Below are 18,128 nucleotides of genomic sequence, written 5' to 3'. Positions count from 1 at the left end.
TATGGTTAACACATCACATAACGATAACGATTGGACTAATCCCTTCGATATAAATTAATATCATGTAAATGATTAATTTATTTTATTAAACTAAAGTAGTTAAGGATATAATCTATTTCAAAAATGTTTATAAGGGGTAAACAAAAATATTAATCAATATTTACTGGTTCTATACTTTTATTTCCGTGTTCAATTCTCAACTCAAATAAGGTAATCACTATTTTTACGTTATTAATCAATGTTTATTGGTTCTATACTTTTATTTCCATGTTCAATTCTCAACTCAAATACGGTAATCACTATTTTTACGCGACATTTACAAAAACCATCACCGCAATCACCCCATCCATCGTATATCGAGTACATCCGTTAGTTTTTTTAAAGATATTACTACACAAAATTACATTTATGCAACTCGTGTAATACACGGGGTTTTTAAAAAATATAACTTTTTTTGTTATGTAGTATATAAAATTAGATTTATTCAATATACGGGGTTTTTAAAAAACATAACTTTTTATTATGTAGTATATAAAATTAGATTTATTCGATCCATATAATACATAGGGTTTATAAAGAAATAACTTTTTATTGATTGGTATATAAAATTACATGTGCTCAACCCATATAACACATGAGATTCTTAAAAATGTAACTTTTTTCATTATTTGATATATAAAATTAAATTTACTCAACCCGTACAATACACGGGTTTCTCAAAGATATAACTTTTTTTTATTATTTAATATATAAAATTACATTTATTTAACCGGGTTCTAACCTAGTATGATATATATTAACTAGGGGTAGACTTCGATAACAGACCTTATTCCCAAAACTGGATACTACCTCCGTCCCACTAAAAGTGTCATATTTTGAATTTTTAAAGTCTTTATTTATAACTTCGACTTTAATTATATATTTTTGTGTTATATAAAACTTGATGAAAATTAACCCGATAAAAACACTTGTAAAACACACTCAAATCATATAACCTTCATCAAGTATTATCTAACACAAACAAAATTATTTAAGGTCAAAGTTTATAAACAAAGACTTTGAAAATTCAAAATATGACACTTTTAATAGGACAGAGGGAGTATATTTTATAACCGCTAAAGCAAGCATCATGGAAGAGCTTTGCCCAATCTTTTTCACTCCTCTGTCTTCCCTTTGCCGTCGTGAACTCAAACATATCATAGAAAAGCTAAGTCTCGAGGGTTTTGTTCCCCAATTCTTCATCCTTCAACACAATTTCTATGATGATCACTTTCCCACCATTTTCCTTGGTCGGAATAGCCTCTTTGCATCGCTTTAATATCTCTGCACATTCTTCATCGCTCCAATTATGTAATACCCACTGTTTTTTTATGTAATTAATAAAGGCTGAAACTATTTGGACACCCTCCCTGCCTATTTTCACACTTTTTGTGCCCTAGACGCCTCGTATATGGCTATACGAGGCGTCTAAGCACTGAATTCAAGGGGGTCTCAGAGGGTGTCAGGCACAAAGTTTAAGAAACCGTATATGAAGAATACACCCCTATACGAGGCGTCTTAAGCTTGGGTGTTTTTTTGGCTGAAATAAGGGGTGTTTTGGTGGGGTTTGGTATGGTTTTTTGGATAGTTTTTGAAGATGTGTTTTTTGGTTGAAAATTTTTTTGGTTGAAAATTTTTTTGGTTTTAAAAAAAGTTTTGTTTTTTTTTTTGTTTTTTACACTATAAAAAAGTTATTGTTTTTTAAAAATCAAGTATTTTAAAAAAAGTTATTGTTTTTTACACTATATTATATCGATTAAATATTATTCTTCCGATTAAAATTTTATCTCGTTCAAATATTGTTTCCGTATTATATTCAGGGGATATATTGTTTCCGTATTATATTCAAAACATATTTTGTTTCCGTATTATCTCAATTTAAGACAACAATCATTAAGTAACCGAATAACTGAAAACAAACATAAAATATGACATATATAAGATAACTTTGTACATCCATAACAAAAATATATAAGATAAGTTTGTACATCCATAACCAAAATAAAAATAACAACAGGTCTATGCATCCAAATCCAAATCCGAATCCGAATCCTGATGCTGCTGCTGCGGCTGCTGCTGCGGCTGCTGCTGCTGCTGATGTGGTGCTCGAGCCGGTGGAAGCGGTATCGGGGGTAATCCCTCTCTCTCTCGTCTATCCTGCTCGGCCCGTACCAGCCAACCTACCAAATCAGTGAGCCTATCAAGCTCGGCTCGTACATCCGGATGTAGCGCAACTCCTGGGGCATGACCTGGAATAACGTGACGTGGAAACTGAGGCGCACCGAGAGGTGGCGGTGGCTGTGGCACCGCTGCACCGTCTACATCCTCCGGAGGGTCCTCCACGGGCACTGCATCAGCAGGATCTGGAGGAGGATAAACGGCCTCGAAATGCTCTGGTAGGGACTCCTCTGTCCATACGCCCCCATCGCGGTTTTTAAACCGTGGGCCAACGGGGAACCTCTTGATTACCTTCATCCCCCACAGCGACTGAAAACCCATCCGCGTCGGCATGATTGCCGGGGTCCATAGATGTGGGTCCTGGTGTAGTACGAGGCCCAATGAACGGGCAATGACGGTCACGTACGCCCCGCCATACAAAAATCCGCGCTCCTGCCGGTGATGGGCGGAGGCGTAGTACTGGGCTAAACCGTGTGCTAGCGCGCACGGCCTCCTATACAACAAACAATAAAGGAAAAAAAGATCTGTGGTCGTACACCACTCACGGCAGTAGCCGCACGCTGAAATAGAAGTAGCGAACAAATGGTGCAGATACCTGCAGATAGTGTTAGCGAAATACAGAAACAGAGATTAATAAACAATGCATATAATCACAATAATTGCCATAATAAACGTACATACCTGTACAGTGGGTCCCTAACAAACGACACCCTCCCCTTCGACTTGTCGTGCTCCCAATGATTCTCCCCCGTAATCACCTGCCAAAACCCTACAAGAGTGGGTTTGTCAACCAACACTAGCCCCGCTGTGTAAACCTCAGTCTCGATCTCCCCCTGCATGTATAAACCACAATGCACCGCAAACTCTGCTAGAGTCATCGAACGCATAACGCCAGCAAGCCTGAAAGAAAACTTCAGGCGGAGGGGGAGCACCTGGGTGCGGAAGCGGCACTGGGACCCCAGGAGGGTGAAATGTGAATGACGAAAGGAACTCGACCAGCAGCTCCCTGTGATTGGCGTGTGCGCCAAATCAAAAAGACGATGCCACGGCAAATCAACAGGTATAAACCGACGCAGTCTCGGCGTCTCAACAATCCCATCTATCGCATCCCAGTCGATCGCTGCATGCGATCCAATGTGCATCCTCCTAAGCTTCTGGCAATGACGGGCGGCATCGGTGCCGTCGGGAAACTCTAGATACGGATGCCCCTGCAGCGAATCCACAGGCGGCCGCCGTCTCCGTCGTGGACCCTACTGAACCGGCTCTACGTGAATGTCATCGACCTGAATCAGATCGTCCTCCATAATCAATCTGCAAATAAATACAATATACGTATAAAAACAATAATAAATAAATAAATAAACAAATAATAATAACAATAATAATAATAACATTAATAATAATAATATTAATAATAATAATAATTAATAAATAATAATAATTATAATAATAATAATTAATATATAATAATAATGTTAACAATAATAATAATAATAATAATACTAATAATAATAATAATAATATTAATAATAATAATAACATTAACAATAAAAATAATAACAATAATAATAAAAATAATAATAATATTAATAATGATAATATTAATAACAATAATAAATAATAATGTTAATAATAATAATAATATTAACAATAATAATAATAACAATAATAATAATAAATAAATAAATAATAATAATAACAATAATAATAATAACATAAACAATAATAATATTAATAATAATAATAATTAATAAATAATAATAATATTTATAATAATAATAATAATAATTAATAAATAATAATAATAATAATATTAACAATAATAATAATAACAATAATAATAACAATAATAATAATATTAATAATGATAATATTAATAACAATAATAAATAATAATAATAATAATAATTAATAATAATGATGAATAAACAACAACAACAACAACAACAACAACAACAACAACAATAATAATAATAATAATAATAATAATAATAATGATAATAATAATAATAATAATAATAATAATAATAATAAAAAGAATAATAATAACAATAATAATAACATTACAAAAAAAAAATAAATTCAGAGCCTCGTATAGGGCTATACTCGGCGTCCTGTTCTACTGCTTCATCTTCAACATTTTATTCAAACCCCAAAACCCAACAAAAAACAAATTTCAGGGCAAACCTACGGTCTAAAGGCAAAAACGGGCAAAAATACTAAACTACGGGATGAAATACGTACCAGTGATGCTTCAAATCTTCAAAAATACGGTCGAAATACATACGAGGCGTATAGGTGAGTCTGCTCCGTATATGTGTGTTTTTTTTGTTTAGGGGTGATAACCAGTGTCGTCTAGGCCCCCCAGTCTTATACGAGGCATAGACGACTCGTACAGACCTATACGAGTCGTCTAGCCTTTTTATTAAATGCCTATTTTGCCCCTGTATAGCCCACAATATAGGCATTTTTCAGGGGCAAAATGGTAATTAACCAAACCAAAAAGATATTTCTGGAGTGGTTAATTACCATCTTGCCCCTGAATAATGCCTATACTGGGGGCTTTACAGGGGCAAAATGGTCATTTAATAAACATTTTTTAATAACTAAAAAAGGAAAAAGTGTAAAAGTTGCCGCCTCAGTTGTATGGGTCGTACAGACCTATACGAGTCGTCTAGGTTGTTAAATTACCTTTAAGCCCCTGTTAAAGGGCTATACTGGGGACTTTCAGGGGTATATTAGTAATTAACTAAAATATTTTCAAAATTCAAATTTAAAAAAAAGAATTGTTGTCGCCCTAATAGACTACACGTACAGGTCTATACGAATCGTCCTTTTTCAAAAAATTCAAATTTTGATATTCAAATATTCAAAATTCAAATTTTCAAAAACCCGCTCAAATAGACGACCCATATAGCTCTATACGAGGCGTCTGGTGAAAGTAGAATGACTTTTTAGCCCCTAAAATAAGCCTAGATTGGGGGCATATCAAGGGCTAAATGGTCTTTTGGTCAATCATATACGACCCGTCTAGCTCTATACGAGTCGTATATTTGTATTTTTTTTATAAAAATTTTATTAACCTTTTTTAATGAATTCTAATTATAGAATAATGATAGAAATTATAATAAAAATTATAGAATTTGTAGAAAATTATAGGAATTAATACAAAAAAATACTATTAATTACAAAAAATACTATTAATTACAAAAAAATACTATTAATTACAAAAATACTATTAATTACAAAAAAATACTATTAATTACAAAAAAATACTATTAATTACAAAAAATACTATTAATTACAAAAATCATTCTTCCGTATAACTATCTATGTAATTAAGACTAGGGTTTGATCTTGGCGGAGGATTCATTATCGATGTATACCATTCTAGACGTGGCAAGTACATATCTTCCCATTGTTCCGTATGGGGTCTTCGGTGGGTCAACCATAGCTCGTGTGCTGGTGGCATAGGATAATCCCCTTCCAGCTTAACATGTATGAAGTGGTTCTCGTTAACATGTGTAAGCGTTATGAATAATGGTTGTTGATTAGCCGGAGGACTTAGTATCGGGAAGTAAGTGGAACTCGCACCCATGGTTGTCGTTAACAGGTGCACCCCGATACCGTACATTTGTGCAATAAGAAGTCCTGCTAAGGGGAAGTCCATCCAGTGATCTTCCCCACAACCGGCCACTGAATCCCAAATTAGGCCCTGACGATGCGTGTAAAAATAACCTTCATCTTATGCTTCAAATATTGGGAACCAGATCGATTCGTTCTGATCCATTTCTTGGACAAGGTCCCTTCGAATGAGCCCCCATGAACTCTGATCCATACCTAAGCCCACAGCCACAGACCGAAACCCACAATGACCGTCCAGCATCACATCTCGTATGCACAAGACGTACGGATGGAACACTGGCGGAATGGCAGACTTAAACCGTTCGATGATTCCCACGTACTCGTCCCCAATGATTAAAGGAAAACCGTGATCATCTCGTGTCTCTTTCTTCTTAGAACTCTTTGAACGGCTTAGGCTCGCTTTGGGTTTTTGGGACCTTATAACCGACTGTTGAGAGGCCTGTGACGGAACGTACGAGCTGTGGCGAGGTTTATCGTACTTACTTTGTCGTGAACCTTGCACGTGTTTGCATCACCGAAGGAGCTTCTCCTCAATTCTTCATCTATACGAGAGGCCTCGTCCAACCTTTGTTGTACCTGCTTTGTTGTTGGTCGGCCACGAGTATTTTGTTGGACAACCGGTGGTTTCTTGGTAGATTTCGTTGGAGTCAACACCGCTTTAATCTTTGACATCAGGCTTTTTTGCTGAGCTGGGGGGTGCGACTGTAATTGTTGTCTAACAACATTTAGCTCTTCGACCACGTCAACGTCATCGTCTATCAATTTACAACTTTGGAAGTTAAGTTTCCGCCAGAAGACGTCTATGTCTTCGAGTTGAATCGGACGCTCTGCACGGTTAAAAACAACATTGTTTAAGTAAAATGAAAAAAGGAAATATATCACACAAGTGTTGTACTTTTAACAATTATTACCTTCACGCATGTACTTTTCTATCCTACAAGCACAGGGCAACCCACAGCTGTGCCACATTTGGCAACCAGATGATGAATGAAAGCGCTCCAAGACATCTAGCTTCCTAATTGCCTCTCCATGCAACAAGTCAAGGGTTGTATGGGATACTTTTCCAAGTAGGTGTTGAAACATCGGGTGTTTGTGGTGTTTCATTGTTTTTTCGATACTTTCTCGAAAAGTCTTCCTTATTTCACCGAACTGTGTCTCAACTATATCCCGGACACAACCAACTACACAGTCCAGCGAGCTCCTATCTAGGACGTATCTCTTTAAGTTGGCGTGTTGGCTCTCAACTCTGTTTGTGGTAAGATTACCAAAGTTGCGCCTCTTATCAGTTCACGCAAAGACGAACATCTCCTTATAGTCTTTTAGCCAGTTATGGTACACGTATTTGAAGACTCCTAAAAAGTAAAAATAATTTAATAAAATTTGCATAGGTGAGTCGTATGTTATTAGAAAAACTTACTAGAACGTTTGCACTCCACAAGTCGCTTTCGCATGTTGCGCAAGTGGTACTCGTAGATGGGTATGGATGGAGACTCAATCAATGTCCCCCAGAATGACAAAAATTTCTTCCAGTCTTCGTCTATGAAGGCACCCTTGCAGTGCTTCATAACACTCTGTTGTATGTGCCACCTGCAAAGAAGCCTGGAGGCGTCTGGAAATACTTTAGCACACGCGCCCATAAGGGCTAGGTCTCTATCCGTTAAAATCACACGTGGCTCCATACATTCATCCAACATTGACTTAACCCTCTCAAGCACCCACACAAAGTTATCACCCCGTTCTTTACTAACAACGGCATGCGCGATAATAAAGGATTTGTTGGTAGGCGTCATACCAACAATCTGGATAAAGGGCATATTGTATATGTTTGTCTTGTACGTCGCATCGATTAGCATGACATGGGGGAATGCACGCCACATGACTCTCAAGTCCCGATGAAGAAAGAAGATCTCTGTTACGGGTTCCTCCCGTGTCTCGTAAATAAAGTCGTTGTTTATCAGCACGTTTTCTAGTGACTGCATGGGAGTCAATCCTTGTCTTTGTTCGGCTCTAATCTTCGCTACAACGTTTTGAACGTCTTTCTGAACATGAAACCTGTCGGGGTCCTGCTTCCTTATCGTTTGAAATATTTTGCGCGACTCCATGTTTTGAGCTGTCAGCTGCTCAATCAGTTTCATTTCGCTTGGAGTAAACCTTCGCACAAACGCATGGGCCGACAGGTCCTCACAAAGTTCGTGGTTATGTTCAATTGTTCCGTCTTTTATCTCCCAGGTTTCATACGGGTGGTTTCGGACAGCCAGCAGGTAAAACGGGCAACCGGTTTTTTTGCTTCCAGCTTTTCTAAGTGTTGCTGTAGTCTGGTGCTCACCACCACGATCACATTCAAGCCATACCCTCCCGGTTCTTCCCCCGATTTTCTTTGATCGACGGGTGACAATAACGAAACCATCCGCGTTTGCTAGGTCTTGTATTCGTTTCTTTAGTTCATCTAAAGAGTTGAAAACCTGTAACATCGACAATAATAATAATAATAATAATAATAATAATAATAATAATAATAATAATAAAATAATAATAATAAATAATAATAATAAAATATTAATAATAATAAATAATAATAATAATAATAATAATAATAAAATAATAATAATAATATAATAATAATAATAATAATAATAATAATAAAATATTAATAATAAAATAGTAATTTATACCTGCTTTTTTAAGTACGGACTGTCCAGGATGGGAGGTGCCTCACCACCATATCTACCATATCCACCATAACCACCATATCCACCATATCCTCCAACGTCCGGATTGTTTTGATGAACGTAAGGAGTGCCCGGGGAAATGAATTGCTGATGATCACCGTCTCTTCCGTATCCACCGTATCCACCGTATCCACCATATCCACCATATCCACTGTCTCCTCCGTATCCACCGTCTCCTCCGTATCCACCATCTCCTCCGTATCCACGGTCTCCTCCGTATCCACGGTCTCCTCCGTATCCACGGTCTCCTCCGTATCCACGGTCTCCTCCGTATCCACGGTCTCCTCCGTATCCACCGTTTCCTCCGTATCCACTAGCATGGTATGAGTCATCTACAGGGGCTCTTTCATCAACAGGAGGATGCTTGTTCAAATCTAGAAACAGGCTGTTTTGTTTTCCTTGTATACTAGACACAACCTCCTCTTGCTCATTAGAATCGGGAACGCCAGACTCCTCCAAAATAGACAACCGTATCACCATTAGTAAATAATAAACTAAAACAACAAGTAATTAAAACATTTAAGCTAATAACTGTTACCAGAACGCTTTCGTGCCTCTAGTTGTCGCTAGAATACTGCCCGAAGATATAGTTGCCGTCCCAATATGATGACATTTCAACACTCCAGGATGATAAGAACGCAAATACAAACAACAAGAGTGTCTTTCGAATAAATACAAGAAGAAACAGAATGTGTGAATGTGAGTGTTTCTTGAATGCTCGGGTGTGGACCAAGAATGCACTGTATGTTGCATTTTATGTGAGATATAGACGCCTCGTATAGCTCTTTACTCCCCGTATGCCTTTAAGTCATGTCAGACACATAGTCTCATCATAGTCAAATCGGTCAGGAAGACGCCTCGTATTGACCTATACGAGGCATCTAAGTACCCTCGTATTGGTCCCTCGTACAGGGCTAGACTCCCCGTCTGATGTGACATTGTACGAGGCGCAGAAGCTGGTCGGGAAAAGAAACCCTATACGCCTCGTATAGGTCTATACGAGGCGTCTTGAAGGGTGTGGAAATAGGCATTAAGGTGTGTGAATATGTAGACCCAAAAAAAATCAACATTAATTATTGTTGTCATGGAATGAAAAAGAATCTCCAAAATTAAAGAACATGTATGCATTCTAGATGATTAATGATTTTAAAGTAAGAAGACAAGTGTAGTAAGGAATGAATACCTTGAACAAAACTGCCTGAGCTTTTGGAATGGTCTCAAACATGTCTCCCCCAACAAAGCTCAAGTTCTTACTTCCTTCCAAACCCTTAACAACTTGTGGAAGATCAAAGTTTATGTAACTAAGATTGGGAAAAGCTTCCGCAATGCACATTGCAAAAGTCCCAGTCCCACCTCCAACATCAACAACTGAATCCAACTCTTCAAAGATACCCTTACAGTGTTTAAGAATGACACTTGCAACAAGCCTTCCATCACTAGCCATTCCTTCGTTGATGGATTGGTAAAGCTTCGGATCTTCAACCGCCAATTCGTATGCCATCTTCCCATGGGTAGTTTGAAAAGGGTTGATATCATTTTCATTTCGGAGCCATTTACTCATGTTTTGCCATGGATCCAACATTATCGGATCCAAAAAGACTAGGAAAAGTGGTGTAATGTTTAATGACTCTTCCTTTAGAAGTAAGCGAGAAGCAGGAGTAAGCGAATAGCCTTCTCTTTCCTCACGATCAACACTTGGTAAACTTTGTATAGAAAAGAAACCATCGTGCACAAGTATGCGCATCAATCAATACACATATTGAGATCTCTCCTTGTTGATGGGGAGGGCATCAACCAACTCTGAGAGGGACATTTGTACACCATGGCGATGTATGATATCAGGTATTTCTAGCTCAATTGCACATTTGAGTGACATGGACCTTACAAAGCTATAGGCGTAGTTCAATATGTGAGCTTGAGAATCAAGCAAGACACTAGATTGCTCGTCATTTTGTAATGCCATGACCTCTCTTCTCTTGTAATGTATGTGAATAGTGATGGACAAATTGATCGATGGGTGTAACCTTAATTAGATCCTGCCTATATAAAGAGTAACATGTGAGGAGATTGAGTTGGATTTGATAACATATATCAGCTCAATAGTGACTTCATTTCTATGGGCCGTAGAAAGCCAAGAAATGTGTGATAGTTTGGTTGAAAAGGGAAAATAGATTTTGCTTACTATTGAGTTCTCAATATATGGCTTCTATTTTTTGTACAAATTTTACATTTTCCAAGAAGCTCTTGATTTGTTTTATATTAATTTTGAATGTACACCAGAATAACCCATCAATCAACATGGTTTCTGGATTCCCACAAGTTGCGGCATAACAAGGTATGGTGTTTGCCCCGGGTCTTCACAAAAGTCGTGTGAACTAAAATTCTTATAAGTAAAAGGTTAGGTGACATTTATGTGTAAAAAAATTAAAATCAGCTTAGAACTTTTTATGGGCTATAAAGGTTTTTTTTTAACAAAACTTTGGTTTGATACCTTTATATAAAAATTTCTGAAGGACATTATTTTTTAATGTTATAAACAAAGTATATTAAAATTTATGATAATGTTACAAATCCGATCCAACCTTTTCTTTCTATTTGAATTGTGATAGCACTAAGACTTTTTTGTGTTAATTCATCAAATGATATGATGTTATTTCCGACTTTAATATTTATTTTATTTACTTTGTTATTTGGATTTTCTTAGGAATTTCATTCTATCGGTACGTTGATATATTATTATTCAGATTTTTTATTTTTCGGCGGCCTATTTTTATTAAAAACAAGCTACTAGCAAGGAGCCAACAATAAAAATATGGCAGATGATTATAGAAATAGGCAAAAGATCATATACAAATAATCTTAACATACTAAACATACAAATTGAAGGAAAACTCAAAAAGACAAGGTACCTATTGTAGGGTGGAGATACAATAGGAAGTTTATTTGGCTAAGAAGGCTAGGAAGAGATCTTGACCATCCATTTAGTTAATCAAGGGCTAAGATTAAATCAGGGAAATTTAAGGGAAGAAAAGAGACGCATGAGTTTGTTTAGGGGTATTCTAGTCAATCCAAGGCAATAGTTTCTCTCTCCTCCAATTCCCCGTCGTTTTTAAAACGTTAATAACTTTTTCATACGACAATATTTTTTTTATAAAAATTGCACCATAAAAACGAGCGTTTTTTTATCTTTAAAACGAGCACACTATTGCTATACTTTTGAAAAAAAATTCAAAAACCCAGATGCGTAAAACGCAGTGGATAGAACAAGACACTATAACCCAGGTTCTAAAACGCAATCGGGTTTCATATGGCCGTGATTATGTTTTAACATGGCCATGCCTCTATTCTAACATGATTATGTTTATGTTTTAACATGACCATGTTCTCTGCACTCAAATTCTGAAGAAAACGTACCTAAAACGCAATGGGTTTCACATAGTCATGTTTCTCTAACATGGCCATGCCTTTGTTTTAACATGGCCATGTTTTTGTTTTAACAAGGTCATGCCTTTGTTTAACAAGGTCATGCCTTTGTTTTAACATGGTCATGCCTCTGTTCCAACATCCAGGTTCTAAAACGCAATGGGTTTTAACAATGTAATGTTTATGTTTTAACATGGTCATGCTTATGTTTTAACATGGTCATGTCTTTGCTCCAACATGATCATGCTTCCCTTTTAACATGATCATGTTCTATGTTCTTTGATGTTCTTTTACACTGTAGTTCTAAAACGCAATGAAACCCAAAATCAAGATTTTGCACTACAGATTCTAAAAAACAATGAAGTTTTAACATGGTCATGTTCATGTTTTAACATGGTCATGCTTTTGTTCCAACATGACCATGCTCCTATTTTGGCATGATCATGTTCTTTGCACCTCAGGTTGTAAAACGCAATGAAAGCAAAAATCAATATTTTGCACTGTAGGCTCTAAAAAGAAATGGAGCTTTAACATGGCCATGTTTATGTTTTAACATGGCCATGCTTTTGTTCCAACATGACCATGCTTCTATTTTAGCATGATCATGTTCTTTGGTTGTAAAACGCAATGAAACCAAAAATCAATATTTTGCACTGTATGTTCTAAAAAGCAATGAAGTTTTAACATGGCCATGTTTATGTTTTAACATGGTCATTATTTTGTTCCAACATGACCATGCTTCTGTTTTGGCATGATCATATTCTTTGCACCTCAGGTTGTAAAACGCAATGAAAACCAAAACCAATATTTTGTACTGTAAGTTCTAAAAAGCAATGGAGTTTTAACATGGCCATGTTTATGTTTTAACATGGTCATGCTTTTGTTCCAACATGATCATGCTTCTATTTTAGCATGATCATGTTCTTTGCTTGTAAAACGCAATAAAACTAAAAATCAATATTTTACACTGCAGGTTCTAAAAAGCAATGAAGTTTTAACATGGCCATGTTTATGTTTTAACATGGTCATGCTTTTGTTCCAACATGACCATGCTTCTATTTCAGCATGATCATGTTTTTTACACTCCAGGTTGTAAGACGCAATAAAACTAAAATCAATATTTTGCACTGCAGGTTCTAAAAAGTAGTGTAGTTTTAACATGGGTATGCCTTAGTTCCAACATGATCATGCATCTGTCTAAGCATGATCATGTTCTTTGCACTGCAGGTTCTAAAACGCAATAAGTTTTAACGTGGTCATGCCTTTTGTTCCAACATGATCATGCTCCTATTTTAGCATGGTCATGTCTCTGCTTTAACATCCAGAAGAACAAAAATGAAAAAAAACTCTAACTAAAACATAATGAAGTGAAAAACGCAATTGAGGTTTCATAACTAAAACGCAATGAAAATAAAAAATAACACAACTTACGAAAGAACTCTGATTAACGATGGTGGGCGGAAAAAAAACTCTGATACACCATGGGGAAACTGGTGGCGATGGAGCGGTGGCGGTGGATGGTGGAATGATGGTGCCAGATCTGAAAAACCCAACAGGTGGTTGAAGGTGGTGGTGGTTTCAGATCTAGTTTCCGGCAAGATGGTGGCGATCGTAGGCGGTAGTGGTGGTGGTGGTGGTGGTGGTGGAGGAGGAGGATGAGGTGGTGGTGTTGGTTGTGATGTGGTAATTTATAGTTTTGAAAATGGTGGATTTGAGTATACGGGGAAGAGAAATGAATTGCAGATGCTGTGTTTTTTTTTGAAGATGGTGAGTTTTGACCAAAAAGCCCCTCCTTATGTTTTTTATTGTTGGGATTGAACCCTACCAGAGGAACAGATGATGTAAAGCCAAAACTGGTCCAGAACAGTGGATTCATCATAAGCAGCGGTTTACACTAAACTTTCCCCTTGACAGTGGCTCCAACATCTGATGCAACTCAAAGTACTGATATTCTACAACAAATGTTGACCTACAACAACTGCTGATTCCTAAAGACTGTTGGAGACTAAGCACTGATGTCCAATCTACTAATGTCTCAAAATACTGCTGAGGACCAAAGCCCTGTTGAAGACAAGCACTGTTGAACCAAAGGCCTGATCAACCAAAGGTGAACCACTGCTCAACCACAACAATGGCTTAGTATCAACAACAGCAGTTTAACTTATATCTTGTAATCAGTTGTTTAGTAAGCAGGGCTTGTACTAGTCAGTAGTTACAGGTTTTTAGGTTGTTAGATGTCACTTTCATGGTGACGTCAGCTTTGATTCTCAGTGGTTTGATCTGCACTATAAATAGAGCAGTACCTGTACTGTTCTATTTGAGCTTGGAGCTTTTTGCTCATCTCCTTTCATCTTGTACGATCAACCAGGGAGTATCAGGCTGAGGGGGAGCTTAGTATTGTAAGCATGCTTGTAATCTCTTGATTTGCTTTGTAACCATTCAACTTGATGTAAAGCAATTGTTTATCATACTTTTCTCTTCTTTGTTTGTGTTTACAAAGTTTACTACTCATTTCCGCTGCATTTATTCATTTTATGCAAACAAACACAATCACAGACAGCCTCAGATCCTAACAATTGGTATCAGAGCCTGGACAGTCAAATTCGATCTAACAATCAATTTGACATAACAGTTCAGCTCAAAATTCATTGATACTAAGGTTGATTGTATTCAGTTGAAAAACAGAGCAACGAGAAATCATATTCAAAATGATGGATCTGATACTCTGTAAAACAACCAAGATGTCATATGACACACAAACTTCATATAACAAGTGATATCATGCATAGAACACCTATAGTGCTCAGATCTGAAAATATGTCTGATAACTATGGTATAGTCTATTTAGTTTACAAATTGATTTCAATTGTTTCTATGAAGGTTGTGATGTTTTTATCATGACTGCTCCTAAAGTGTTTGCCTCATGTTAACAAAAATCTATGTTCGAATGATAACATTAGTGTTTTGTTAGCATAAAAAGAGGGAAATTAAAACTTTAGCTATTTAGATCTTATGTATTGAAAAACAGGTTGAGGTTTCTCTAAAAGGACCAAAATCAACTATGTTAAGAATACATTAAGAAAATCAGCAGTTAAAATATCCAGATCAAGAGTAATGTGGAATTTGGCATAAGCAAGTGCAAAAATGTCCAAATCTCTCAAAACGTTGCTGAAAATGATTTCGGATTGAGTATTCTTTCCTTGAAAACCTTCCAGTAAAAAGTTTCAATACTTTTCTATGGAAAGGGCAAAAAGGGAAAGAAGAAAAATTACAAAAACTCAAAAGTGTGTTTATCTCAAAACTTTTGAATTCAAAAGAAAAGAGTATAAACCCAAAACACTTAAGAGTCCACCGGTTAATCCTACAAAAGGAAAACCAAAAATAGATCTGCATTTTTGGTCAAACATAATGTCATCAATCATCCATGCACAATCATTGTTTCAGGGAAGTTCAGGTAACAAAAGTATCTCCAGATATCTTTCAATAAAGAGGAATAGGCCAAATTTTTCAGAAATTATTCACATGGTAATAAGGTTCACAAAGAACTTTCAAAACCCCTGTGAACTGGCTCCTCATGGTAACAATCAACTGACAAGGAAATGGTACCAAACAGTGGTTACAGGACTTTGGTTCAAACCACTAACCATTGTCCTAAGCTTGAGAATGAAGTGATTTTGACCTTATTCAAAGTTATTTTAACTCTTGAGACACACCAGATCTAATTGATTTTATTTTCAGAAAACTTTTACTCTTTTTCTTTGTAAAGTTTTCTCCAAATAAAACAGGATATATTATTCTTTATTTTTCTTTAAGAATGATATATTTTGTACTCTTACTTGTTTTTGATAGCAAAAGTTCAAACACCTGTCAGGATGTAGACCCTTATTTTTTTTGGTGATACTATCCTTGAAAATAGATCAAAAGGAAGTGGTGCAAGTGTCAAGGTCATGTCAAACTCAAGTTTGTTTTAACACTGATCAAAGATTGTTTGCTAACAGACCTTAAAATACTTGGATGCTCATGTTCTAATGACACAAAATGAGTAGCCATAGTAAAAAGATTTCCATCATATGGGGTACTAAACCACTGTCAGGAATTTATAAAAGTGTTCAAAACTTGAAATAGATAAACATGTGGTAAAACCTTGAATGCTGAAAACAAGCGATTTTGCAGCATTAAAAATCCATGTAAACCCTGCTGTTTTGATTAATTCTGATAAACTTGCATTTAAAATGTGTTTGTCAAGTATTTGGTTCTGCAGGTGACCCACATTCATCATCAATAGATCTTGGACATGATACCAAAATCGGTTCCATCATCAGAGCAGCAGATGTACAAAACAGCTGTTAAAGCTAATCCACTGATGTACAAATAGTGTTTGATCAAAGTTGCTTTCTAATTCTCTACCACCACTTCACCAAACCACTGTTGATAAATATTCATAAAAAATGGATAAAAAATCATCAGTGTGCCAAAACCCTCCTTCAAATCCTTTCACATCCATTTCAAGCCACTGCTGGATCATCAAAGTCACCAGCAGTGGTTAGCTCAGATGATTCACATCTGCAGCTCCACCTGTTAAAACATCAATCCTCTTTAAAACTCAACCATTTCACCATTTTCTTGGCAACATCAATAAAAAGGATTCTTTTAAAAAGGCTATCCTAAAACATGTGTCTTCTTGCTGACACTGTACCACTCCATCAACAAGTCAAAGTGCCATAAAGCATTGAAAGACAGAAAGTTGGGTAGTTGTCTCCTAAGAAGAGCTTCAGCAGTTCAGTGACAACAAGCTTGAAAAACTCATGCCACAGCCAAAGGATGAGAATCCTTAGGTAAAAAGTGGGTCCTCAAAGAACATTGCATATGCTAGGAGCATGTTTGTCAAGATTTATCGTACTCAAACAAGTACAGACACCAAGAGTGTGAAAAGACTACATCAGGGGGATATCAATTCCTAGGCAATAAGCTTAGTATTTTGACTGTACACATGCAGCAGATGTTTCCACAACACTAATTGAAGAATATTATGATGCTGTTGTTGCTGAAAAGTCCAACTGATTGTAACGTCAAAATATGTTATTGGATTTTGATATAAATTGCTCAAAAGACTTCTTTTATGCAGGGATGTCAAGTAGCTGAAATATATCATCAAAAATCCAGTATCTCATTCATTCATCATCACTGGACATCAGACACCACTTTGTGGAGGATTGCTATGAAGAAGGTTTGATTTCTCTGCATCATGTCCATCCTAAAGATCAGTTGGCAAATGTACAAACCTAAGAATTTGATACATCTACCTTTGAAAACTTCATCTCTAGGATTGGAATGCTAAACATGGATCAAAGCAAGCATTCTTGTGTTTCATTTGTAAATAGCATCAAAATGTTTTCAGAAAATCAAAATAAAACCTTAAAAATAGTTTAAAATTGAATTTTTCAATAAATCCTCAAAGTCTGTTTCCAAAACACAAGCAGAGGTTCCTGAGCAGACTTTAGCAGCTACCACTGCTCCTCAGGCACCTGCTGCTGAGCCCACTGCTCAAGGTGATCACAGCAGCAAAACAACTGTTGTGAAACCCACACCTAAACCCACCAAAACAAAAAGAAAATTCAAAAGCCCCCCAAACCTACAATAAAGGCCACTCTGGAAGATGAGATCCCAGAGCAACTGCCAGTGACAACACAAAAGTCACTAGAAACCACTGCTGCTACTTCCTCACAGCAGATGGTCGAAAGATCTTAACCCATGCCTCAAACTCCTCCTGCTTCTTCTCAAAAAGAACAGGTTGTAAGAACAGGGATACCAAATTATGATGCTCTGAAATCACTTGATTTCATCATCCACAGTCCACTGCCCGGGGCAAATTCACTTTCAACTCCCATCATCATTTCACAAATACCACCATCAATAATAACCTTGTTGCATGCTTTGGATATAACTCAGACATAAATCAGTTCCTCTCAAACACCTATCACTGAGAGTACACTCCAACAAGTGACTAAGTCTGATGCTTATACCTCTGCTATCCCAGCAACAACTGAGGAGGTTATACCCCTTGAGTTATAAGTAACTCTTGGTGATAATTCAAGTGAAGCAGTGTAACACCTC

General features: G+C 36.7%; 1 protein-coding gene across 1 annotated transcript; it reads right to left on the bottom strand.

Annotated features, from left to right (window-relative positions):
- Positions 1-1,207: 1,207 nt before the first annotated feature.
- On the bottom strand, positions 1,208-10,554 carry LOC110920162 (trans-resveratrol di-O-methyltransferase). The gene is given in 2 exon segments (XM_022164393.2): positions 1,208-1,360; positions 9,775-10,554. Coding segments are annotated over 2 exon segments (933 nt in total).
- Positions 10,555-18,128: the final 7,574 nt, after the last annotated feature.

The sequence above is a fragment of the Helianthus annuus genome, chromosome 16, assembly GCF_002127325.2.
Source record: "Helianthus annuus cultivar XRQ/B chromosome 16, HanXRQr2.0-SUNRISE, whole genome shotgun sequence".
Taxonomy (NCBI): Eukaryota; Viridiplantae; Streptophyta; class Magnoliopsida; order Asterales; family Asteraceae; genus Helianthus; species Helianthus annuus.
The sequence above is the reverse complement of the archived record's forward strand: the minus strand, read 5'-3'. Positions and strand labels throughout refer to the sequence as shown.